The 24,679-nt window shown below is 43.1% G+C and overlaps 1 protein-coding gene and 1 long non-coding RNA gene across 2 annotated transcripts in view; one reads left to right on the top strand and one right to left on the bottom strand.

Annotated features, from left to right (window-relative positions):
- The window catches only part of LOC116073530, a 38,742-nt gene extending 31,296 nt beyond the window's left edge, over nt 1-7,446 (bottom strand). Inside the window, exon 1 of the long non-coding RNA XR_004111854.1 lies at nt 7,287-7,446. This is a non-coding gene — a long non-coding RNA (uncharacterized LOC116073530). The remainder of the gene's footprint in view (nt 1-7,286) is intronic.
- Col22a1 (collagen type XXII alpha 1 chain) overlaps nt 1-24,679 on the top strand; it is a 248,131-nt gene that overhangs the window by 145,252 nt on the left and 78,200 nt on the right. Inside the window, exons 36-40 of the mRNA XM_031345491.1 lie at nt 1,734-1,787; nt 4,498-4,551; nt 6,637-6,741; nt 7,670-7,714; nt 15,171-15,248. Coding sequence (XP_031201351.1) covers nt 1,734-1,787; nt 4,498-4,551; nt 6,637-6,741; nt 7,670-7,714; nt 15,171-15,248 — 336 coding nt within the window. The remainder of the gene's footprint in view (nt 1-1,733; nt 1,788-4,497; nt 4,552-6,636; nt 6,742-7,669; nt 7,715-15,170; nt 15,249-24,679) is intronic.

Raw genomic sequence — 24,679 nt, 5'->3', positions numbered from 1 at the left:
CCTGTCTGCCCAGCAGTAAGAGGAATCTTTAGTGTGCAGTGGACACACAAAGGACCTAAAGTGCACAAAGAGGACCTCTCTCAGATGTTTGCTATTCAAAGGATTGTGCTTGGGTTCTGATCCACAATTTCTTTGTCTCTCCATTTTTCTTTTTGTGTCTCTGTGCCTCTTTCTGTCTTTGTTTTCTCTCTGTCTCTCTGTGTGTCTCTGTGTTTGTCTCTGTCTCTCACATAGACCCTCAAACACAAAGTGGCAGGCAAGGCATTGATTGTACAGATACATATTTTTCCAGCAGGCACTTTCTGAGTTCTTAAGCTGCTGTTCTAGGCTCTCCTGGCCACAGAAGATGTTTAATCTCAGAGCTTTTCACTAGGACTGCATGGAGCTGTGTTGTGTGGCCAAAACTGTAGAGCTTAGGTGTCTCCATGGTACCCCCTCTTCTACTCTCTCCCCAGATGCCCTTGTTCTGTGAATGGTGCCAGCATCTTCTGCATGGTGCTGCCTTAAAGCAGTCTTCCCAGGGTCATACAGATGGAGGCAGAGCCAGACTGACCTGCCTGGCTTCCCAGGAATGATGGCCAGTTAGTAAGAGGAGCATTAATGTCTAGTCTGGTCCTGGAACTACAGACCAAATTCCCTGGCCAAAATATAATTACATGACTAGGCCATCTGTGACTGTGACTTAACAGAGATGGGGTCAGCTATGAGTGGAGGTTAGTGCTAATGACACAGAAGGGGCAGAGACAGATAGCAGAGACTTTCCCCTAGCAAAGACATCCTGACCTGTGCTCAGCCTGGATAGAATAGAAGCAGTTTGGAAAGGAGGCTAGGAGTGTGCTCTGTGACTTCTGACCTGAAGGACACATGTGATCACTGACAGTGAACCTAAGCAGTTTCTAGTTCCCACTCTGCCACTGACCCTCCTGAAATGCCCTCACCAAAACCAGTCTCATAGGATCTCATGACCTACCATCAAGTTCTAATTAAAATCGACTTCAGGAAGCAGTGACTGACCATCCAATCAAGCACATACATGTCATGTGTGTACAGGCACAAGCACCTACAGTCATACCCCTTCTTCTGCTCTCTCCCCAGGTGCCCTTGTTCTGTGAATGGTGCCAGCATCTTCAGCATGGTGCTACCTTAAAGCAGTCTTCCCAGGGTCATACAGCCCTGTAGTTACCTTAGACCTAGTAGCTCATCACAAGCCCCTTCGCCTCCATTCTCCAAAAGTTTCTTTCTGTTCATCTCCTTGTCAGCCACTGTCCAATCCTTATCATTGGTGTGTTCTGCAAGGCTTTTCCAGGGCCCTTTAATACCTCAGTGTACCAGGGGCCTTTTCTTCACAACTCAACTGTGAACAATTCCCTCCTCTCTTCCTATGCATAAGATCAAGGCTGATGGTCATCCTAAACTTCTTAGGCGTGATGGGTGGCTTTCTTCCCTGCCCACTCTTAACCATCCACACTTCCCACTCCAATGCCTGGGATTGAGAAACTATGAGAGTCTTCCTGTTTCTGATTCCCTCCACCCCCAAGCTCCTTCACTGGAGTCTCACTGGTGGGGATACTATACTCCAATGAAGAGCAGGTTCCTAATATCTATGAGTGGCAGTTTGGATGCTGTTCCAGCAATCCAGGGTGAACTGAGTGTAAGCCATGTATGGAGAGTGGCTGGGTCAGTTTTTCTAGCTAACGCATTTGGCTTTTCTCAATTGCTCCATCTCTGTTTAGGGTGCTCCAGGACCTGCAGGACTCCCTGGCCTCAGTGGCCCCCCAGGAAGTTTGGTGAGTATTGTGAAGAGAGAAAGAGTGTCAGTGTGGGTTGTGAACCTGCTGTGTCTTCCCCTCTTCACTTCCATCTCCTCCTTCCCATCCACACAGAGCCGTGGACAGCATTGTCAACAGTGTACTTGATGAGAGCTACCCAGACAGAACGTTACCAACCCAAGGTTCTAGGCAACATGTCAGCTGCCTGTTGTAGACAGACTTGGTGTAACAGAGACTGTACATTTCACTGATGTTGGAATCAGCATCATAGTTTGGCTTCAAGGAAATAAGTGAACCTAGAAATAAAGGTCCCGATGGCTGGTAGAGACCTTGGTTCTTACCCAAGCCTCCTAATCACCAGCACTAACGATTTGGTCATCCATAAGCTCTTTCATCTGAAGAAATAAGGTGTGGTCAGGCCAGCTTATCCTTCAGGTCCCACACCACCGACTGAGGTTCCTCCTTTCCCTCTCCTAAGTGGAGACCCACGATATCTTTTAATGGGTCAGTTTTATGATTCAACATAAGCATTGATTTAGACTTTACTGATTTTTTTTCAGTAAATTGTACAGTGGCATTTGATCACAGGCTATAGGGAAAGTTTCCTCTGCAATAGATTAGGCCATGTAAAAGTAAATTTTATTTGCCTGGTGTAATTGACTTCTTCGAGGCTTGCTACCTCAGTCTGCTAACCTAGGCCTAGTCCTGGAATCTTCTAGTGTGCATACAATCTTATCTAGGCATAGAATGTTTTCAGCCTTTGAGATGTACTGCTGAATAAGCTCATCCTTTCTTGTTCTTTCTGAGCTTTAGCTGGTTCAACTTAGATGTTCTGGCTCAAATTTCCTCTCTAAGCTGATTCAAACTGGCTACTCTCAGCCTCTCCTGAATTGCTCCGCTTCTCCTCAAACTAAGTCTAGCAATCTGTCCTAATCTTCTGGCTCCTTCTCACTCTTTGGCTTGTTCTGTCTTCACCTGTGTCTAGCTTGTTCTCTCTCTGTCTTTGTACAACTGTCCCAGAAAAACTGCCTCCTTTCTCTCTCTGCACTGCCCTATAAGTAGCTTCCCTTTCCTCTCTCTTCTTGTAAGAGCTGGGCATATCCTATTCTGTCAAATATTTCTCTGACTCGTCACTTTTCTGCTACCCAATTAGATATCACTTTCAAAGATGTGTTCTTCCTTCTACAAACTAACTTTACTTTACCCTTTATTATTTGGGATTGAAGGTGTGAACTAAGGGTGAGCCACACCATAACTAGAAACAGTTTTTCCTTTTCAGTAAATTACACAATCTTGGTGTTCACAGTGTGACCAAAGATCCTACCACAAGGCCAGACTTGCTCATTCCAAAACCTTCCCATGTGTCTGTGACTCCACGGACAGATGCATGGCATTTACATTTTTAATGCATGATGTGTTTGTTTATTTCATCCACATAAGCCTGTTAGGTAGATCTGACCTCATTTTATGCAGGAGGCAATGGAGGCAGGAAGAGACGGAGTCATGGGGGGAGGTGGTTGAAGTAGCTCTTTTCTGTACAGTCCTTCTTTTCCCACCCCGCATCCATAATCAGTGCCAACCAATCCTGATTTTTTTTTTTTTTTTGCCTATTTTATCTGGCTTTTGGAGAGCATGCTGTCCAGTCAGCCATAGAAAGGGGCCAGAATTGTCACTTGAAGTAGCTCTGGGGTGACAAGTGAAGAAACAGTCAATCTCTTTAAATATAACAAAATGATTTTTATGTGTATGGATGTTTGCCTGCATGTATGTCCTCGTACCACTGTGTGCTGGTGCCTGTGCAGGCCAGAAGAGGGCTTCAGAGATCCTGGAGGTAGACTATATGTGAGCCACCATGCAGGTGGTGGGAATTGAATATTTATTGCTCCAGTTTCTCTTGAAGGGCAGTGAGTGCTCTTAACCACTGACCCATCTCTCCAGCCCAGGTAGCCTAGTTCTTTGCTCTAAGGTGAGGCAGCCCTGCAGGGTGTCCTCCGTAGGCTCCACAGTCCTCAGTAGGGCTGAGCTCCAGTTCTCAGTATGACTAACTAGCTGTTCTCTTTCTCATGACCATAAGTCACCCAATGGGTATGTCTGCACAGTGTTTCTCCTTGAGCTTTCCTTGAGGTGCTGGGGAGAATGCCACAGACACTCAAAGAGTAGATCTCTGACACCAAGTCAGATGTTTGAGTTTAAAGGAACCTTATTGGTGTCAGCCTTTGCCTGGTCTGCCTACCCAAAGACTAAGGCCATTGGGGGAAAGCACTCAGCAGACCATACCTGTTCTCAAGGTTTTGTTGTGACAAGCTCCAGGACCAGACTCAGGCAAGGGCATGGGCACCAGTGAGTTTAAAACTGAATGGAGCCAGGCAGTGGTGGCTCATGCTTTTAATTCCAGCACTTGGGAGGCAGAGGCAGGTGAATTTCTGAGTTCGAGGCCAACCTGGTCTACAGAGTGAGTTCCAGGACAGCCACGGCTACACAGAGAAACCCTGTCTCAGAAAAAAAAAAGGAAAGAAAGAAAGGAAGAAAGCAAGAAAGCAAGAAAGAAAGAGAGAGAGAGAGAGAGAGAGAGAGAGAGAGAGAGAGAGAGAGAGAGAGAGAGAGAGAGAGAGAAAAGACTGAATGGGGAGCACATGAGCAGAAGTGAAAGAGGCCTGTTGACATTACCCTGGGGGCTAATATCCATCAAAAACTGACTGTGTGAATAACCTTTCTTTTTTCTTTTCAGGGTCCCCCTGGTGTCAGAGGTGCCCCTGGGAAAGACGGGGAGCGTGGAGAGAAGGTAAGACGGATGCAGTCTGCAGAAAGGCATCTATTGTTTTAGGCTTCACTGGGCTAGTGGGTGAGAAGCTCAGACTGCTCAGGGCTGGCTTAGGGCCCAGGCATCAGAAGGGACTGTATGGCTGAGAGGGAAATATGAGATCTCATATCCTCTCACCTTCATCTCAGTGTATACCCCACTTTTAATTCTGTGATCCACTTATCCACTGGGCATCATGGTTACCAGGGAACCCTTCCCAAGCCTGGGAATGCATTTCGTTTATTATAGAGAGGAGGGAAACAAGATCCCCCTTTCTATCAACTAAAACGAGCCCACAGGCCTAGGAGGAACGCTGCACCTCAATGTGCAGTCCCTCTACACATTGCTCTGACCTGACCATGTGCTTTAAGGAAGGTTTTCATCCATGTTAGTGATGCCGAGGCAGAGCTTGGGAAACCCACAGTGTCCATCAGTGCCCAAGGGAGATTTTGAGTTTCAGACTCATCAAAGGCTGGTTCCATGTCCGAGCTGTGGGACTCTGAACTAGGGTCAGAACAGTGGTTTTCAATAGGGACAGTCCTCACCTCCTCTTGACATTTGGTAGTCCCTACACCAAGGAGAGGAGCTGCACCTGGGTTAGCATATACAGAACAGGATTCTTCCTTAACTATCCCAAAACACAGTGAGGGATGCTGTTCCCCAACACTCACAACAGACAAGGTTCAGCCATCCTCAGTGTCAACAAGAACAAGGCTGAGAAACTACCACCCTGGCAGTCGCTGCACTTGAGATTGCTCAGCTGTAAAGGGAGAATGGCAGAAGGAGCTTTGGTCCAAGCATAGGAACATCACCCCAAGGACTGTAGTCAGGGGCATGGCCTTGGGAGAGAACATGTGACAATGATGTGATGGTATGTATGCTCTGCTCCATCACATGTCAGGTGTCCTTTCTCCAGGTGTATTATCTACAGCATTCTACAAGCTGCCCAAATATGGCTGGCCTTTTAGATAGGATCTCACTCTGTGGCTCATGCTACACTCTCTAGTTTAGGCTAACTTTTAATCTATGGCAATTTCCCTGTCTCAGCCTTCCAAATGCTGGGATTAGAGGGCCACTCCAAATTTATCAAATAGATTCTTTCTCAATGCTTCTCTTGAAAACATTAACAGAAGTGATCATTTTTACCTTTCATGATTTTATTTTGGTAAAATTTTAGCAAGAGTAAGGGTAGTTTTTGCATTTTAGCAAAATATTTGATTTTAAAATACAATCTTCAGAGGGAAAAACGATTTATTTTAGAAGAAAATCAAACTATAGGACATATATTTGGCTTATGGTCTGTTGACCACAAGCTTAATAATAATCCCTGAGTGGTACAAGTACAAGATGAGTGTGTGTGTTCCCTGAACATCAGGAGCTTTCCTTGTACACCAGGCTGGTGTACTGCTTGCAGTAAGCACCAAGCTTCTACTTCCTGAGTCCTTGGATTATCAATGTATGCCACAATACCCTATAGGCGCTTAAAAAAAGATAATGCCATCTTAAATTACAGAAACAAGAGCACCTACATTAAAAGCGAAATATCCAAATTATTTTTCTGTGTGCTGTTGGCCCATTTGACCTCTAGGCGGAGCCAAACACTTTCTCTTGACTGTGGAAAAAAGCATGACTGTTGAGCAAAGACCAGGGCTGGGAGAGACCAGATCTCTGCAAAAGGACAATATCCCCTCAAATTCCCACCTACTCTTTCTTTAGCACGTCCTATGTCTGACTGGGAGCTGGAAAAATTGACCCTGATTTCTAGACTTGAAGGGAACCCCTCCCTTTCCTGCTTGAGAGCTTGTACTGATTATCCTGAATTTCTCCATCAGAGGAGGGATAGGGACAGGGAGGGTGAAGCTTGGTGGAGGCTCTGCTGGGAGAAAGGACTTCAGCATGTGAATGTGGGGGAACAGAGTTCAACTTCTGACTGCCACTGACCAGTCTTTCTTCTGATGCTTCAGAGGGACAGGCAGCCAAGGAAGCCACGCAGGCTCGGGCTGACTCATTGGAAAGCAGAGTTCTGCCTGCTGCTAATGCTCACCAAGGTCCTTTTTCTCTCTGCAGGGAACAGCAGGGGAAGAAGGCAGCCCAGGGCCAGCTGGTCCACAGGGAGATCCTGGTGCTCCTGGCCTCCCAGGGCCACCAGGAAAGGGGAAGGATGGGGAGCCGGTAAGTGATGGGCTGATGTGCTCCGAGCTTTGGGAAGCCAGGCTAACAGTGGAAAAGAGAACAGGGCAAAAGCAAAGACTCATTTTAGAAAGCTGAGCCATGGTTGATGCACAAGATGGCCCTTGGCCCAGGAACACAGTCCTGTCATCAATCAGCATGCTTAAAAATAACAATAAAGTAGAAAACTTGTAACATTGTACTTCCATGACAGTTTTTTTTTTTTTTTTTACTAACTCACGAATTACTGTTGAAATCTGTGACTTAATACTTTCAGCCTGTGGTTGACCACGGGAAACTGGATCCTTTCGAAGTACAAAACCACAAATGGGCACATATGGTAGGTGTACACTAAGCCAGCTCAGAGCACATGGAGCTCAGTATCCAAGGGAAAAGGAAGCTAGTCATGTAAACGAGTTTCAAAGCACCCAGTTACTGTGGTACACACACACACACACACACACACACACACACACACACACACACACACACGGGGCGGGGGGAACTCTTCGTCTATACTGAGTTCCTCCAGCCAAAAATAGACTTACATTTCAAGTGTGTTCATGAGTGCCATTACTAGGCCGAGCTCTTCAGCTGGAAATGGAGTCCTCTTCCATAGTGTGATAAAGAAAGAGACTAGGTTTGGGGGTCACTGGGTCAGGTGAGCCTGGCTTTGAAGTTTGATCTTGTTGCTTCCTTTTGGGTGCCCTTCACCTGGAGATCTGAAGTAGAAAAGCACACTAAGGAACAGCGAAACTCGTTTCATCCAAATAAAGTCAGGAGGTGGCAGAGTCAGGAATCACACCTAGGACCTATGATTCAATGTGATGAGAGTCCATTGGCTCTCCAACTACTGCTCCAGCAGAGGGCAGCAACCTGGTATGCGCTGAGTGATTCAGCTCTCATGGTTCTATGCTCTTCATTTCAACAGGGACTACGCGGACCACCTGGGTTACCTGGCCCCTTAGGAACCAAGGTGAGTGCTTGTGTAAGCAAATTGGAGATGGTCCATGTGACCACTTAGAGAATGTGTACATTTTTGTTGTTGTTGTGGTAAGCATCTCTGGCTACCTCAACCACTCTACATTTCTTATACTGAAACTCTTGAGATCATGAAGTAGTACCCACAGCAGTGATTCATAAACACTGGTTAAATTATTAGACAGTTACTATCTTTCACCTGGCCAAGCCAAGGGCTAAGCCTTCTCTTGTTGCTGGTGAAATTTTGGTAGCTGATGATCCTGAAATTTTTTACATAGTTTTATCGGGAGTCTGGAAGTCCTGTGGTGTGTGTGTATGGTGGTGGTGGTGGTGGTGGTGTGTGTGTGTGTGTGTGTTAGAGTGTGGTCTTGGTCTAGTCAGGGGTAGCAATACTATCCTGGTATTTCTCTATCTTTCCAGAAAGCCTTGATGAGTAGGGATTGGAGAGGGAAGAAGATACTGGGAAAATATCTTGGGCCAACACTGGAAATTGGTTATTATGTGCACCCTCCAAATTCTAGTGATGTTCATGACTAGGAAGGGCAGAGAATATCATCTAGTTGCATACCCAAGAGGAAGAAGGAAATGGGTGGACACCAGCTAAACTCTCCCTCAATTCATCAGCAACTATAGGCCTAAAAAGGCAATTTCTGCTTGAATAAGCAAGAAAAAAGCCAAAGCTCTCCCTACACGGAATCCCACTTCATTTACTCAAGCTTACATGGATGGCCAGTACCTTATTTTTTTTTTAATTGTGGCATATCTACAGGGTGAATTGTAGGACATAATACTGTTAGTGGTATATTCCTTGGCCTTTTTCAGCTGATAGATCAGGCGACAGGTGGATGTGTAAACTGCAAAGTAGGTAGGTGTTAGAGATGGGATGAGAGGGCTTACAGAGTTCAAGGAGGCTTTTATCCTCATTTGGTTGTGCATGGCTTCTTGGAGACTGAGGTACTTGTCCTCATTTGAAATTACGTGTAGCAGTAATGTAGGAAAAAGAAAATACTATTGTAGGCCTTGTAGCAGTAATGTAGGAAAAGGAAAATGCTATTGTAGGCCTTGGTGAGGGGTTGCAGTGGACACTGAGACATGGGAAGCAGCAAATTAAACTGTAGCCATACCCATATACAGTGAGAATTATAATGCCAACTCAGATACATGAACTTGAGAGGATGTGGGGCAGAGTCAGTCATTGACGTTAGGATGGGGGCTCAGACATTTAACAAGATATGCATATTTTAAATTATATAAAGATCTTATTATAAAATCACTTCTTACCACTTGTGCCTATTTATAAAAACAATTTCCTTAAAAACTCCTTTTTGCCAGTGGTGACGCACGCCTGTATTCCCAACCTTGAGAAGTAGAGCTAGAGATAAGAAGATTTTAAGTTTGAGGCTAGACTGGGTCGTGAGGTTGTATCCAGACCTGCTTGGGCTACAGAATAAGGGTCTCTTGAAACAGCTTTAAAATAGGAAGAATATATTTGTATGTATCTTCTACACCGTCATCTTGTCGTCCAGCAAGCCACCCTGAAGCTGCTAGTATTTTCTGAAGCACATCACCTCCCATCCGAGGTTTCTTAGGTCTTCATGTATGTTGCTGTGACTTGGAAGTTTTATTCCCAGTCTTAGAGTCCAACCACCTCATGGGAGACCATTCCCCATTTGTTTCTTTTACATGATGGTTGTATCTTCGGGATCTCAGTGACATGAGTACAGAGTGAATTGAATTTAAAGTCATGTGTGAAAAGTTCACCAAACAAATATCTAGCATAAGGGAGTTTGAGGTTCTTCCATAGATTTTGATGGAAGCAAAACAGAGATCTCAGCTCCATCATTTTCTCCCTATTCAAGCAGATGTTCTCCATAACCATCCTAAACCTGCAGTAAGTAGAATTGTAGTATGTGCTAATTTGCTTGCAGTGTGGTAATTTGATTGCATTACCCACGATCAGATATTTTCCTAAATGGGAGAATTATCTATATGGTAGGAGTAAATGCATGTCAACTGTATATTTGTTGAATGGGGGAGGGGGAGGAAGCATATATAAGGGAGGCTCTTTGTCATTACTGAGCCCTGTCCAGATTCATTCTCAGTATCAAGTACTATGACCCTTCCTCCTTGAGAAGGACCTTCAGGACCCAGAGGACACTGAATATCTTTTAGAAGTAAAAACAGGGTGTCAGATGTAGCAGAGAAGTAAAAAGCTTGACTAGTCTCATTTTCTACCATAATTAAGTAAGACTTATTTGACAGTGGGAGACACTATACATTCTGTTACCCTGTAGTTGTATCTCTGGATCTTAACAATAGAACCATAAATATATTCTCTTTTTACTTCCAAGTAGAGTGTTTGGGGCAGGGACATATTGCCATATCTATAAAAAAACATAGTTTCCCAGTGTAGGGATTGCTACTAACACTTTTTCAAAAACAAAAACAAAAAACAATATTAAAAACCAACAAAACATTGGGATCCTGTAGTTTCAGCTTTACTGTTGCAATGGAAGGTGCTCACCTAGGTAGCTTATATCTGATCTATACACACTCTCTTTGAGTGTGTCATGTGGCAACCAGTGCAAGCATCAGCAAATAGAGAGGGGTGGGCTCAGATTCCTGACCCAATATTGCTGAGCAGTTTCAACAGCATGGGCTCAGGGTAAGTCATGCTGCCCTTGGATCTTCCTTTCCTCTTAAACAGACACTTATTCCACTGTTGATAGTGTAAGAATGTGTCAGTTATGGAGTGGTTTGTCAAGACATTTAGAAAGTAACTTGAGATTCAAGGACATCTTTATTTGGAGAATGGATGGCTCAATGAGAGCATAGAGGAAAGGAGGTGAAGGAGAAAGGAAGGAGAGAGATGGAGAGAGGTCTCTAGCCCTGTTCCAGGTGTTGAGAGAACACACCTCATGGGATTAAGGGAGGAAGCAATCTTTAAGTATCCATCAGCACATCTCAATGGCTCCTGGTTGCTGGTGATTACAGGCAACTCTTAGTGAGTGACACTTGCTTCCTGCAAAGTGAACATGTTTGGGCTTCACAAGGAACTTATTTTGAATTCCAGCTCAGCTACCTACAAGGTAGATGACTGGAAAGCAAATGGCTTTAGCTTTCTGAGACTCTGTTATAGTTCTGTTTGAAGAAGTCAAGAACATTTGAAACTGAAAAGGGCTCCTTGAGAGATAAATGATCTTATGGTGCATAGTCATTGTCCTAAAGCTATCATCTCCTTGCAGAACCCCAAACTTCTTCACATACTCCTCCCTGGAATGTGGGTCCCAGACACTGTTCCTTCCTGCCCGCTGGCCCTTCTTGCTCTTGAGGACATAATGCTAGGTTTATTCTGTGTCCTTTGGGGGCCGTTTTCTAAAAGTATCTGTTCATTAGGCTGGGAAGAGGTTTCTTTAGGGAATTTTTAGCATCACAATAGGCTATAGACACAGATGGGGCCAGACCTGGTCAGTGCAGAAAATCAATCATGTACCCACTCCTGCTCAGTCGGGTCAGGGAGGCCTTGCTAGCACATTCTTTTCTCTTGGGTATAAGAGAGAGGTTTATTTTGGGGAAGGCACTGTTCAGTACCTGACACAATGGCTGGTGAAAGACTGCATGCTCCTGCATCCAGATGGAGGCATTAAAGCCAGCCGCCAGCATCAGGCCTTAAGACAGACACTTGGTGTAGAGATACATAGATATATCTAGCCTATATCAGGTTGGACTCTTTTAAGGTATGTGCTGGTAAGTTTTGTTGAATAGGGAAGTGAATAGGGGAAGTGTTTACAGGGAAGTCAGCAGGGAGTTGAACACATGGGCAGCAAGAGGCCAGAGTGAATATTAATGAAGATGTGTACAAATACCTGAAATCTGACAACCCAGACAGAAGACAGACAGACAGACACGGAGGGAGGGAGAATGAGAATGCAAGTGTGCTAAGAAGCTGCATGGAAAGAGGATGACTAGACCAATCTAGTGCTTAGGAGCTTGGAGCTCAATTAGGTCAATGCTTAGGAGCTTAGAGCTCAGAAGCAATGCCACATACAGGAAGGAGGAGTAGCTGTCACTTTGCTGTTGCTGTGATAGAATAATATGACAAAAAAATAAGTCATGGAAGATAGGATTTATTTCAACTTACAGTTCCAAAGTGGATTGAGTCCATTATCATGGGGGAAAGCACCACATCTGGAGTTTGAATTCGGCCTGACAGGAAGCAGAGTGACCACATTTCATCCATACATGGGAAGCATTACAATAGACTCAAAGTAGTCAGAAATAAGCCTGACTGGAAGCAGAGTAATCATATTTTATCCATACACAGGGAGCAGGAGGCAGTAAGCAGAGGTGGGAGAAAGAAGCAGGGAGAGAGAAAAGACAAAACAGGAAGTGGGGACCATTTATTATAACTGCAACCCTATCCCCACCCCAGTGAGGGACTTCTCCAGCAAGGCTGCACTTCCTAAAGTTTCTATAACCTTCCAAACTGTAGCCCATACTGAGGACCAAGTGTTCAAATATATGAGCCCATGTAGGACATTTCTCATCCAAACCACAACAAAAGGGGTATGCTATGACCTGTCATTCAAGTGTTAGGGTTACTGATGTGCATGGAATATGGTCTTGAGGGGACTCCAAGCTAGCTATAGTAGGGAAGTCTACATCAATCACTTTAAAGCAAAATCAAAGTTCAGGAGGAATGGATTTATTTAACTTTGTATGTTCCCATCTAATTTTTCTTTCTGTTAACTCTTGTGGTAAAATGATAGCATTATAAATGCAATACTTGGTATGTCTCTCAACTTTATAGTCACTTTCCTTCTGAATGATTACATATAAGTTGCAGGGAATCTTGGTAGACTCTTAACTATTTTATTGACGAAGGTCCTAAGGTATAGAAGCCTTCCCAAAGTTACAGAAGGTACATGACACTCTCCTGGGGCCAGACCAAGAGTCACACAATTGTGGCTAAGATTTTCCTACCTGACTGTCTTCACTCTTGTAAAGAACTGGTGGCAGATGAATCATGGGTCAGATCACACTTGCTCCTGTATTTATCTTTTCAACCCGTTCCTTATTCTATTAATTAGATTTCCTAGATCCAAACCTGCTTCCTAGGCCTAGTCATACCACATACCATATCATCCTAAAGAAACAGAACACACTATGTAGGGATTAGAAGAGAAATTAGGAAAGATCTAGTCATATAGTTGAGGGTGGGACAATGGATGATCTGCTTCTCACTGACCGTCAGTGGCTGGTGGCATAGCCACATTGGGCTTGAAAGGACAAGGAAGAGAAATGGCAGGGATTAAGGGAGCTTAGTGAGGGTTTGAGTTTTGATGCCTATGTTTTTGTAAGGACTTTGTAAGCTCCATTGATCCCATCTTCATGATTGATAATCCACCTCAGAACTTAGCACTAAGTACTGACAGTAAGCAGATATCGTATCTCAGTTGCAGGTCAGCATTGGAGCCTAGGCCTCAGCTTACATGGGACACATAGTGAGGGTTAGCTGAATGAGTATCTAACTTTAGTCATCCCAGAACGTTCTTCTTTGTCTTTGAATGGTGTCTTTTACTTATTATTTGAAAATTTAATACAGTTATATAATTTATCTTGATCATATCAGTTCCTCTACTTGCCCTTCTCCAACTCTCCCTGGACTCCCCAATACATCTCCCTCCTAACTTCATGCCCTCCTTTGTTTGTTTGTTTGTTTTTGTTGTTGTTGTTTTGCTTTAATAATCCACTGGATGAAACTTTGGTTTTCTGTATGCTTGTGGAAGTGGGGCTATCCACTGGGGATGGGTAGGCTTCCAGCCTTGGCCAGAAAAGCTTCTTTATGCTGTGGACAGTTGTTAGTGCAGAGACTCATAACTGTTCAAAGTTCCAAGATGAATGTGAGTATCAGCTGTAAAGGGACATCTATATAGTCCACCCATGCCTGAGGCTCAGGCACACAGCAGAAAAGCAGGAAGAAAGACTGTAGGGCTTGGCAGACAGGAAAAATTGCTATGAAGTGTTTGGAAATGACATGGCCAGTGTACACACAAACTCACAGCAGCTATGATTACTTGCTCAAGGATCAGCGTTACTTTCTTAAAGGTTCCAAATGCAAGAGTTTTCAGTGGCCATTATGGCAAAAAAATGTCGCCTGTTTAATGATAATATTTTAAATGCTTAAAAACATAATTGCTAATAAATCAATGTTTCTTAGAGTCAACTTTCTGAACATAATCTTTTTGGGTCTTTGTGATTAGTTTCTGGGCTGTTTCTTTTTGTGAAACAAATTGACTCATTCCAGGGATATTGAGTGGCCTAAGAAAGGACACATGCCACTGTATTGTCGGGCTGGAGATGTAGGTAGACAATCCTAGCGTGTATGTAGTGTGTTGCTGTCTATTCTGAATTTGGGTTGTAAGAAACAGTCCTAGGGAAACTGCATCTCCTGATGCTGCCTATAGGTCTGGGGGAGGCACAGCAAACAGATTCATTGGCAGTTAGGCACCCAAAATCTAAATATTTATGCAAATTGGGGTGACCCAAGACTGGAAATGCTAGTGTCAGCAGCAGTCAGGCTTGCTGCCTACTTGTAATCAGCCTTGGAATCAAAGACTCCTCTTCCTCTGAGATGGAGGGAATTAAAACACCAGAAACTGGAACATTGACTTCCTTCTGTGGGAAATGGGAAAGCCTTTTCCTTTCCTCTTTCCTTCTCCATCATGTTCAGAGAGCCACATGGCGAGACTAATGGCAAATGTAGCAGCTGGCTCATGGGGACTGAGTGGCAGGGTTGCACACATGTTATCATGCTTGACACATTTAACCAGTGTACCACCCTGCTGGCTCAGCTGCTCATGTCTGCCACTCTGATAGGTAAAGAAAGGTGCTCATGGAACTTGTCATGGTTTTAAGTGCTGAAGCCACAATTTAAAGTTGAGTCTTCCAACATCCAAATCCATTCTTAGCGATACTTGAAGTAATGGTCTTCCTTAAGTTAAGAGAACATCTGCCACACCCAGAAGAGCTAACCACAAACTGTAGGTATTGGAAAAGTCATGAAACATTAACATTGATATGTTTATTTACTGATGATGTTGGATCTGAGTGTAAGGTTGGGATGAAGGTATGGTAAGCACAGTAGATAAGTGCTCTCTCCAACAAGGGGATTAGTCTTAGTTCCCTAATCACAATTGGGAGTCATGCTAAAGTTGGGGGATGCTTGAGACACATGTGATCACAATCATGGGGGCTCTGGTCCATGTAGTGATGGACCAGGAGGATGAGCTCCTGTTGTGCATATTGTAATGGAGGATGAAGGCCAGGTGCTACGTGAGGAGCCGATGGAGCAACAGTGAGGATTCTGTGAGACACATAATTCTTATTATATACATTGTGAATGATCTTGCCAGCATTAACCTGTTAATCCTGTCTTTCTGCCTACATAGGGTGACCGAGGAACACCTGGGATTCCTGGCTCTCCTGGCAGCCGAGGCGACCCAGGCATTGGGGTTGCTGGTCCACCCGTGAGTCTTTATTCAGCTATCATTGTTCTCAGCTCACACCGCAAATCCCTGCTAGATCCCTTGCAGAGATAGTCCTGTTTCAGCTGATATGGCAGTGGGCTGTGTGTCTTTGGGTCCGTTGAATGCAGGTCTGTACGGCTGTAGTTGGTACAAAATTTGTTGTACCTCTAATGGGACCAAGAAGAACACAACTTTTGGTCCAGTGCATGGGTCTGATTCAAAACAATGGCTTCAAATCTCTTTAACTTTGTATATGTTCTTTCATAATTCCCTTGCATGTGTATGTATGTACTTGGGTCATAATCCTCACTATTATCTTCTCCATTTCTTCCTTCTTCCCAGCATGTTGTCCTCCTGTTTGCATGTTTCTTACTTGTCTCCAACTGAACTGGATTAGGGTTCCCTGTGTGAACACAGTTGTGGGCTTATTTATGTGAGCAAGGAAACTTATTGTACAAGTGACTACCATTTAAGAGTTTAACTTCTTTCCCGGCAAGTGCCTATAGCTTTGCAGGGCTGGTTGGAATCTTATTATTCCGGCTCTTTCTCATGATACTGTGCCAATGTGCCCAGCATTGTTGCAGATACTGACTGCTGGTGTGATTTCATATAATGTTTGTATAGGAATAAAAAAGACCCATGGTCCAAACTTTGAGTAACAAAATCATAGCCAGTAAAATTAGCCCGAGGAAAGATTGTGATCTGGGGAAACATTGTGGTTATGTGTATTTCTGGACTTTTAAAAATAGTTAATTACCCTGATTTTGCTAATTGGTAAGTGTGAAAACTTAAACGGGATCATGCTTGTAAAACAGCATTTACAAACTGTCCTCACAGCATAGGTTTTAAGGAGTGGTTTATATCATCTTAAAGGTACAGACTTGTAAGACCCATGGAACTTGTAGCTTTGTTGTCTCTGAGTTATATAGTTTCTTCCAGGTCCTAATCCCAGGGAAGGCTTACTCCCAGCCAGTTATCCCCTATAGAAGACACACTTTGTACAAAACCAGGACACATGGCATTAAAATTTAGAATTCTTTTCAGTGAAGAATTGCATCTCTTTTCTTGAGAATAGAATCATGTTTTGTGTCTTCTTGCCATCACAGAAGCATGCCTTTTCTTCTCCCTGTCAGTGAGTGATAGCTTTCAGAATTTAAGGACAATTTTCAATCTGAGCTTTTCTCTTTTCCCATCTGCTCTCTTTTATGCTAAAGGCAGAATATTGATTTCAGCTTCAACTGAAATTTTTTTTTTCTTGACAGCCAGCCATGTCTTACTATTACTTGAGAGAAGCTCAAATACTCAGCTAAGCCTTGGAATAGCTCATGTACCCACGTACAATTATTATTTTAAGCCATGTACCCAACTTCACCCCTGCTAAACATAACCTGGCTAGAAACCAGAACAGCACATGAGACAGTCTCTGCTTTTTCCACACTTGAGAAATGCAGACCACAACCCAAAACACGTTAAGTAATGACATTATTTTTATTATTTAATTTTACTGAGAATTTTAGATAGAGTTCTGTATTCAGATCATTCCCCCTCCAACTCCTCCTGTGTCCATCTTACTCCTTACCATATTCACAACCTCTTGTCTTTATTATTGTTATGTAGTGTGTGTATGCATGTTTGTAAATATAGCCTACTGAGATTATCTACTGTTGCTTGTGTGTTTAGGGCTGGCCACTTGTTATTCGACAGCTATTAATTGCATGTATCTCTTCATTTAGGGGTGGGGTTTTATAAGATTCCCACTATCTACAATATTGCTGAGATTTCCTGGATGCAACTTGGATACATATCGAGAAAATACCCTATTCTAGTAGACATCTTGATCCTTAGTCTTGTAATCCCCTATCTTCTCCAGCATGCTCTGAGCCTTTGATGTAAGGAGTATGTTGCACATGTGTCACTTGAGATTGGGTATTTCATGGTCAAATGTTCTCTACTTTTTGGCCAGTTGTGGATTCCTAGAATGTTCTCTGCTGTAAAAGAAGTTTACTTTAATGGGGATTAAAAGCTACACTCATCTGTGGGTCTAAGAATAAATATTTATATGTAGTTAGAAATTATACTGCCTCAGGATAGTGGCTGTAGTGGGTTCTCCCCTAGGGTCCATGGCCTTACTATTGTGGATAATGGGCGTATTTATAATACCAACCATGAATTCTCTCTCTTTGAGCAGTTGAGCAATCCTTATGTCCTGTTACATAGCTTTTGTTTGTCTATAAAATAGAAGTGGGACTGTTGTCCTTTTGGGGATATCTCAGTGTTGTGTCATTGTTTTGGCTCATAGGCCAAGTAACACAATTCTTCATATATAACTCCCTCAAAATAGAGAAACTAAATTTATTATCTATAATACCATATAAAATAAAAACTCCCTTTGCTTTTCTCTGTGTTCTTCATAATCTGAGTCAGTTTGGGCCTTCCTCCTTACACATGGCTCTCTGTTCCTCAACTCCCCAACAAGCCTGGGTGCCTCTCCACTGGAAAAGTGCCTCCCCACTCCCATCCTACTAGCAATGAAGATTCCTTCAGGGTGGCAGAATTACAAGGGGTCTCTGTGTCTTCTTGGTTTCCACAGACACTGTGGTAGGAGCAAATGAATTCCCTTGGGGTGGCTTCATCTGATTTAATTGGTTTTCTTCAACAGAAATTTCAGCTAGAATTTCTAGAGATCAAAGCTCTCTGTTACATCCATTGTATATTTTTTGTTCTTGGACTTCTTTATTTTAGTGTCTAGTAACCAGAAAGAACAAAAGATAAAGAAACAATAACCCAGACTTCTTGTTTTTGAACTCCTCCTCTCAGAAGGCCCCCTTTCTCTGGAGTTAGGAGTTTGATTCCTGATGGAGTTGATCCTTAGAGAAGGAAATACCATGCTGAGGGCTTGCAATATGGTTGCCCCTTTGTTCCCTGTCCATACCTCAAAGATATACCACATCAAGCCACCATTACACAGCCAGGCAGCAGAGGTGGAACATTTCTCCCCAAATCTAGCTAGGTAAAATCACCATGAAGTGTCTTCCTGCCTAACCGATGCCACAAGAAAAGTAATTTGCTGGCGGCAGCTAAGAGGCTGTAAATCAACTCTTTAGTGCATGTCTGCCACTTGGGCTTATTAAAAGCTTCCTGGTGGATGAAACTATATTACATTACCATAAATCTCATTGGCTAGCAGCCTAGGCTGGTGATGGCCCAAGAAGCTGCATGAGAGGATCAAAAACTTGCTGCTAGCAGGGGTGGTAAGTGGAGGTAAAGAAGTGATGTGTCAAGTTACTGGGCAACATAGATCTTTGCTGAGAAGCCCAGTGTGCCTGTGTTCCATGCTAGGGAGCAAAGGAACATATTCAATATTGTACTCCTAGGCAAGGTAAGTTATCCTTCAAAGTTAAAGTGGGTATCCCAACCATAAATTTGAGAGACGTTCTTTGAAATTTACTCTTAGAAGGTGACAAAGTGATCCAGAGACAGAAAGAAAGCCCATGTATGGTTTGTAATGAAGCAGATGTGTATTGTAGGCACCCAAATCCTGCTGTACTGACTCCTGGGTAACTACATGGGTAACTACTCTCAGAGATTTCCTGCAAAAAGAACAAGGCATCTAGAATATCGATGTACTAATACCATGGTTAGAGATCTTCTCTCAAGGAACAGGGCTTTGGGCTTCAGCCCCACATATCCCTCTGGCTAAAGAAGCCCTGGGACAGGAACATGGGAGAGATCATATTAAACTGTCCTTTGCCTCCTTCTTCCTGAGCTTGTGCTCCAAACTTGTACCATCCATAGACTTCGCTACCTCGAGAGAGCCAGGAGCTTGTCTGCTGGTCCTTGCCCCATCAGCAGACAAGAGGCAGTATGGTGATGCAGTGGCTTGGGGTTTTAACTTCCTGCTTCTAGACCTTCAAAAACAAAATCTTTGTTTCATCTTCAAGTTGTCTCTGGTCTTCTTTTGGTAAGATTTAAAAGCTAAAGCATGAGCTCATTCAGACTTTCAGGAGACCAAAGCTCATGGCCTTGATACCAAGAGCTCTCCCTGACAACCACATAACCCAGGGCAAACTATTTTCTATTCTGACCATCAGTTTCCATATGGACCAAGTGCCTCCAATTTCAGCAGCACCATCAGGGGAACCAGGAGAATGTATCCTAATGCTATTGGTGATGATGCCTAGCACCTTTGCTTCTGTGATGTCATCAAACATCTTCAGGACTTCTCAGCTCTAACAGCCTGAAATGTCTGGAAGTTAGCTGTAGGGATGCCTTGACCAGTCAAGTTATACCTTGCTTGCTGGTGAGGAACCAGACATGAATATGTGAAACCACTGCCCTGAACGCAAGTAGAGGACATGGCAAGCTGGCCTTGAACCATCTGTACTAAGAACAGATGCCTCAGTGGCTCTTCTAGCAGGAGAATAGAAGGGAAGTCCTCACTTCACAGGCCCAATCTTCAGTGTTTATTGTGTCTTTTTACATCCTTTGTTTTTCCCAGTCTTTACTCTGGATAGTGGCACTGTGGTGAGCCTCTAGTCTGGGGGGACTGAGGCACCTGCTTGTTTTATGACATAATGGAGACCTAAGCTCTCCTGGTTAAGGAGAGCTAAGTTCTAGTTTTATACAGTCAGAGTCATCATAAGGAAATCCTAGTCCTGGGTAGAGAAAGTCCTTGGCTGCTGCTACTATAGTCATTGCTTTTTCAATAGCCCATGTTCTTGCCAAGTACCTACCTGGTGCTCCTGTGCTTCAACATGCAGCTGGCCCTGGCTTCATTTTATCTCCTGCTGCACCGGAATGTCCACTTACATCTTTTACTTCTCGGCCTCTGGGTCTCTATTCTGTTCCCTGTACTCTTTCCAGAATGCAAACTTACTGCTGTTTTTTCTGAACCATAGACTGGAACCGGTTCTTGTCTGTTTGGAGATATTCAGTCCTTCTAGGCCAGATCTCAGTTTCTCTTGGTTCCCCCTCTCTCTAGTTCTCTTCTGTACAGAAAGTCTGGCACTCTTTATTTGTCTGGTGCTCCCTCTGTATAAGGATATTCCAGCCAATGAAGGAAAACATGTCTAATGAGGTCCCAAAGACTATTTTGTTTAGTGATGCAATAGCCATCTTAGTTTCTGCAAAGACACTTCATGATGTATGCACAGTGACAAAATTGCCTAACAATGCATTTGTCAACATATCTGTCTTGAGTACATGCCACAAATGTACAGCTATATATCACACATGCACACATGCACAAATAAGACACATAGGAATGTGTACACTCATTTCTACACTAGCAGCTGCTGACAGATACAGCTAGTGGAAACTAAAAATACAGAGAGTCCCAAGGATCTGGCATGTGGTGTACACCTTCTGTTTACCTCTGCTCTTCTGTTGTACTCTGATCCCATTATCAAAACAGTTGATCATATCTTTCTTTTGCTATAGGTATATAGGGAAGTAAAGTAAGTTGTTATTTTCCAGATCTTTTGTTTCTGTGTGCCTATGATGTGTCTTAAATGCTGGGGGGCGGGGCAGAAGAGAGTGACTTCTAGAATCAATGTATGATGTTCCTTGTATGAGACAAGCCATTCCATGACACATGATGAAGATTCAATAGATCACGGTTAAGAGAGGCCAAGAGTCACTGAAATGTGCCAAAAGATGGGGATGCTACTCAGGGGGAGACAGATGAGAAAGTTTAAGAGCAAAGCATTTCACAGAGAAGAGAAATTCTCTTCTGTCTCTGTGGAATAGATGCCAGCCCCCGTCCCCCCAAAAAATGCCAGGCTTTGCACAGAAGAGAACTAATTACCCTCCCCATTCTCTCTGTGATATCATCTTTCTTATGATACAAAATGATATACCAACAGTAGGAAGAACAGTACAATGAATCCCCCTCACCCTATGTAGTTTATGTGCTGACTCCTTTTTATGCCAAACTAGAGTTATTTTGGAAGAGAGAATCTCGGTTGAGAAAATGCCATCCCCCCACCAGATTGGCCCATGGACAAGCCTATGGTACATTTTCTTGATTGATGATTGATGTGGGAGGGCCAGGCTTACTGTGGGTGGTGCCATTCCTAGGCTGGTAGTCCTGGGTGCTCTAAGACAGAAGCCTGAACAGGCCTTGAGGAACAAGCCAATACGTAGTACTCCTTTATGGCCTCTGTATCAGCTTCTGCCTCTAGGTTCCTGTCCTGACTTCCCTTAGTGATAGACTGTTGTCTGAAATTGTGAACTGAAATAAACTCTTTCCCTACCTCTAGCTTCTTTTGGTCGTGGTGTTTTATCATAGCAACCAACACAAACCCTAATACAGTCATCCTCCAAGATCTCTAACTTAATGGTGCCTATTTTTCTTTCATCATCTTTTGATTCTCTTATTTTGAATCATTCTCAGGAATGCATCATTTTATCTCTACATATTTTTAGACTATATTTATGAAGGATATTTAAAGTGTTAGCACAACTTCATCACTACACACAGAAAACATGATGCCAAATACATTGCTGTCACTCACCTTTCAATTGTTAAATGAGTGCCCTGTTCAGCAAATTTCTCTATTTTTTGAATCAAGAGCCAAGTGAACAAATTGCTCAGTGTTTAAAAAGATCTTTGACCGACTTCCAATTTGTAGATTTCTCACCTCCTTCTTTTGGCTGCTTGTTTATAGAGGAAGTCAGGCTTATTGTTTCTTCCATAGGGTTGGTTGTTTTAAGTTTGCTAACAGGATTCACTAATTCAGTAGTTTAACAGGAGTTGCTACCCTTGTAGGCCTCATTAGTTAGTTTCCAAGTCCAGAAGCTTGATCAGACTTCAGGTTTGATGTTTTTGGCAAGACTTCACAGATGGCCCATTGCACATCAGGAAGCACATAGGATGTCTGGTGGGTCTCTTTCTGTGATGTTCACACCCTTTTGATGTCTAAAGCCCCATCAATTAACACATCAAGGGCTGCGAATTGGTGCTGTAGTAGTTCTGTCGATTGATTCTTCTGTCTTTATTAGCTGGACTGTTTCTCTATGGACAGCTCCCTCCTCTACAATTCATCTACTAAGATTTTGTACCTAGTCTTCCCTAGTGAATGCTTTTGCATAATGTCTTTTGGAGACGACCCATTAGACTTTTGTTGGAATATTTTTTTAAAAGTGTTTGAACTCAAGGATTTAAATGCATTTGGTATTTTAATATATCACTTTGAATCTCAAATTGTTTTAGCTTATTTCCATAGGAGCCTATGCAAGTTGAACCTGAGTCCTTTGATACAGGCCTAGCAGCCTTTGATAACTCCCTTGCTTGCGTATGGCTTAGAGGTCTTGTCATGTATGTGCTTTGTTTAGGTCTCTGACTATACCATCACTAAGCAGTTATAATTTTTTCTGGGTGGAAAATGGTACGAAAGAATGAATCAGGGTGTTAACTAAAATGACTTTGGGCATGTATATTGGATTATGTGTTAGTTACCTCTCTAATCACTATAATGGGGTACCCAACAAACATAATACAGAGGAAGAATGGTTTGTTTTTCTAAGCTCACAGTTTGGGAGATATAGTCCATTATGGCTGTTCATGCATAGCTATGGGATTAACCCACAGTTGAAGCAGCAAGAGGGGGAAACAGCTGGTTAATGGTTGATGTTATATCAACAAGTGTAGTTTAGGCTGGAATCAAGCCCAGGCTACAACTCCCAGGACTCTTATAGCATCTACCCACTTCCTCCAGGTAGCTTTCTATAACTTAATTCTATAACTTTTCCAATAGCATCATCATCTGGGGAACAAGTGTTGAGAAAATGCACTCCTGGACCATTACAGAGTCTTACAAGGAGATACATAGGCTTCAGAACTAGGAAGGAAACCACCGAGGCAATCCTCTTCCACAACACACTTAAAATATTTTTGTTGATTTTTGAAAATATAACACCTGTATACAATATATTTTGATGATCGTATTCCTTCTCTACTTCTCCCTCTAACTCCTCCCAGATCCATCTCACAGCCCATCTCAAATCTATGTCTTTTTTAAAAATCCTTTTTTTTTTTTTTTTAACAATCCAGTGATTCCATCTGTGCTGCCTGTATACTCAAGCGTGGAGCTCTCCACTGGAGTGTGCTTGAACTCCCACGAGCCACACCCATGAAGAATACTCACTCTTCCTCTCTCAGAATCCACCAACTATCCACAGTCCCTCAGTTTGTGGGGCTCATGGCTTTCTACTGCCTGCTTACCGGAGTGTTCACTGGCTTGATCTTATGCAAGCCACCTTAACTGCCCTTAGTTAACGAGTACAGTGTCTTGTCCTGCCCAGAAGACACTGTTTTGCTCTAGTCTTCCCAGGCTTCTGGATCTTACAATCTTTTCTCCCATCTTTTGTGATGGTCCTTGAGCCTTGGATAGATGGTGTGCCCTAGGTATCCCATCTGTGTCTGAGCATCCCACAGACTTATTCTTTGCACTTTTGCCAGTTGTGGGTTTCTGTATTAATTTCCATCCCTTCCACAAAGCCTTGAAAGGTATGTAGAATAGCTGTGGGCATGTTTTTTATGGGGCAAACATCAGGTGGTTTTTCTACTCTATATTTTCCTTTATTTCTAATAACATGGGGGAAAGTGACCATCTAGTTTTGTATTGTAATTGAAGAATAATGTTTGGAGAGGTGAAAGAATTTGCTTAAAGTCAAAGTGCTAATATTTGATAAAGCTAAGATTTGAAATAACATCTTTGAATGCAAAGTCTATCCATCAAAGTTGCATAAGAAAATAATTTGGAACCTGGTTTAATGACCAAGGGAAAGGTCTTAAAGTTGGAATTTAATTTGAAAACACACTAAAAATGGCACAGCAGCATTCCTCATGCCAAGAACAGGCTGCCCTCATTTCATTTCTTTAAATAATATATAATAGCCCCATTGGAAACTACCTAAGAAGAACAAAATTCAGATGCATGATGCATTATGATTAGGGGATTTGTGGCCTCAGAGCCACGTACAGCAGACGTGACTTCTAAGCCCATGATTTTACCTGTTTCACTTTAGCTAAGTTACTTAATATATTTCAGCTTCAGCTTCTCTATATCAAATGGACGATAGAGATGCCCAGTGTGCAAGCAGGCATCCTGCAGGAGCTAACGTTAGACTGTGCACACTGTGGGGTATGTGTGTGTGTGTGTGTGTGTGTGGTGTATGTGTATGTGTGTGGTGTGTGTATGTGTATGTATGTGTGTGTGTGTATGTGTATGTATGTGTGTGTGTGTGTGTGTGTGTGGTGTGTGTATGTGTGTGTGTGTGTGTATGTGTGTGTGTGGTGTGTGTATGTGTGTGTGTGTGGTGTGTGTATGTGTGTATGTGTGTGGTGTGTGTGTGTGGTGTGTGTGTGGGTGTGTGGTGTGTGTGTATGTGTGTGTGTATGTGTGTGTATGTGTGTGTGTATGTGTGTG

Source organism: Mastomys coucha, unplaced genomic scaffold (assembly GCF_008632895.1).
Source record: "Mastomys coucha isolate ucsf_1 unplaced genomic scaffold, UCSF_Mcou_1 pScaffold11, whole genome shotgun sequence".
Lineage (NCBI taxonomy): Eukaryota > Metazoa > Chordata > Mammalia > Rodentia > Muridae > Mastomys > Mastomys coucha.
This window is presented reverse-complemented; position numbering and strand designations above follow the sequence as displayed.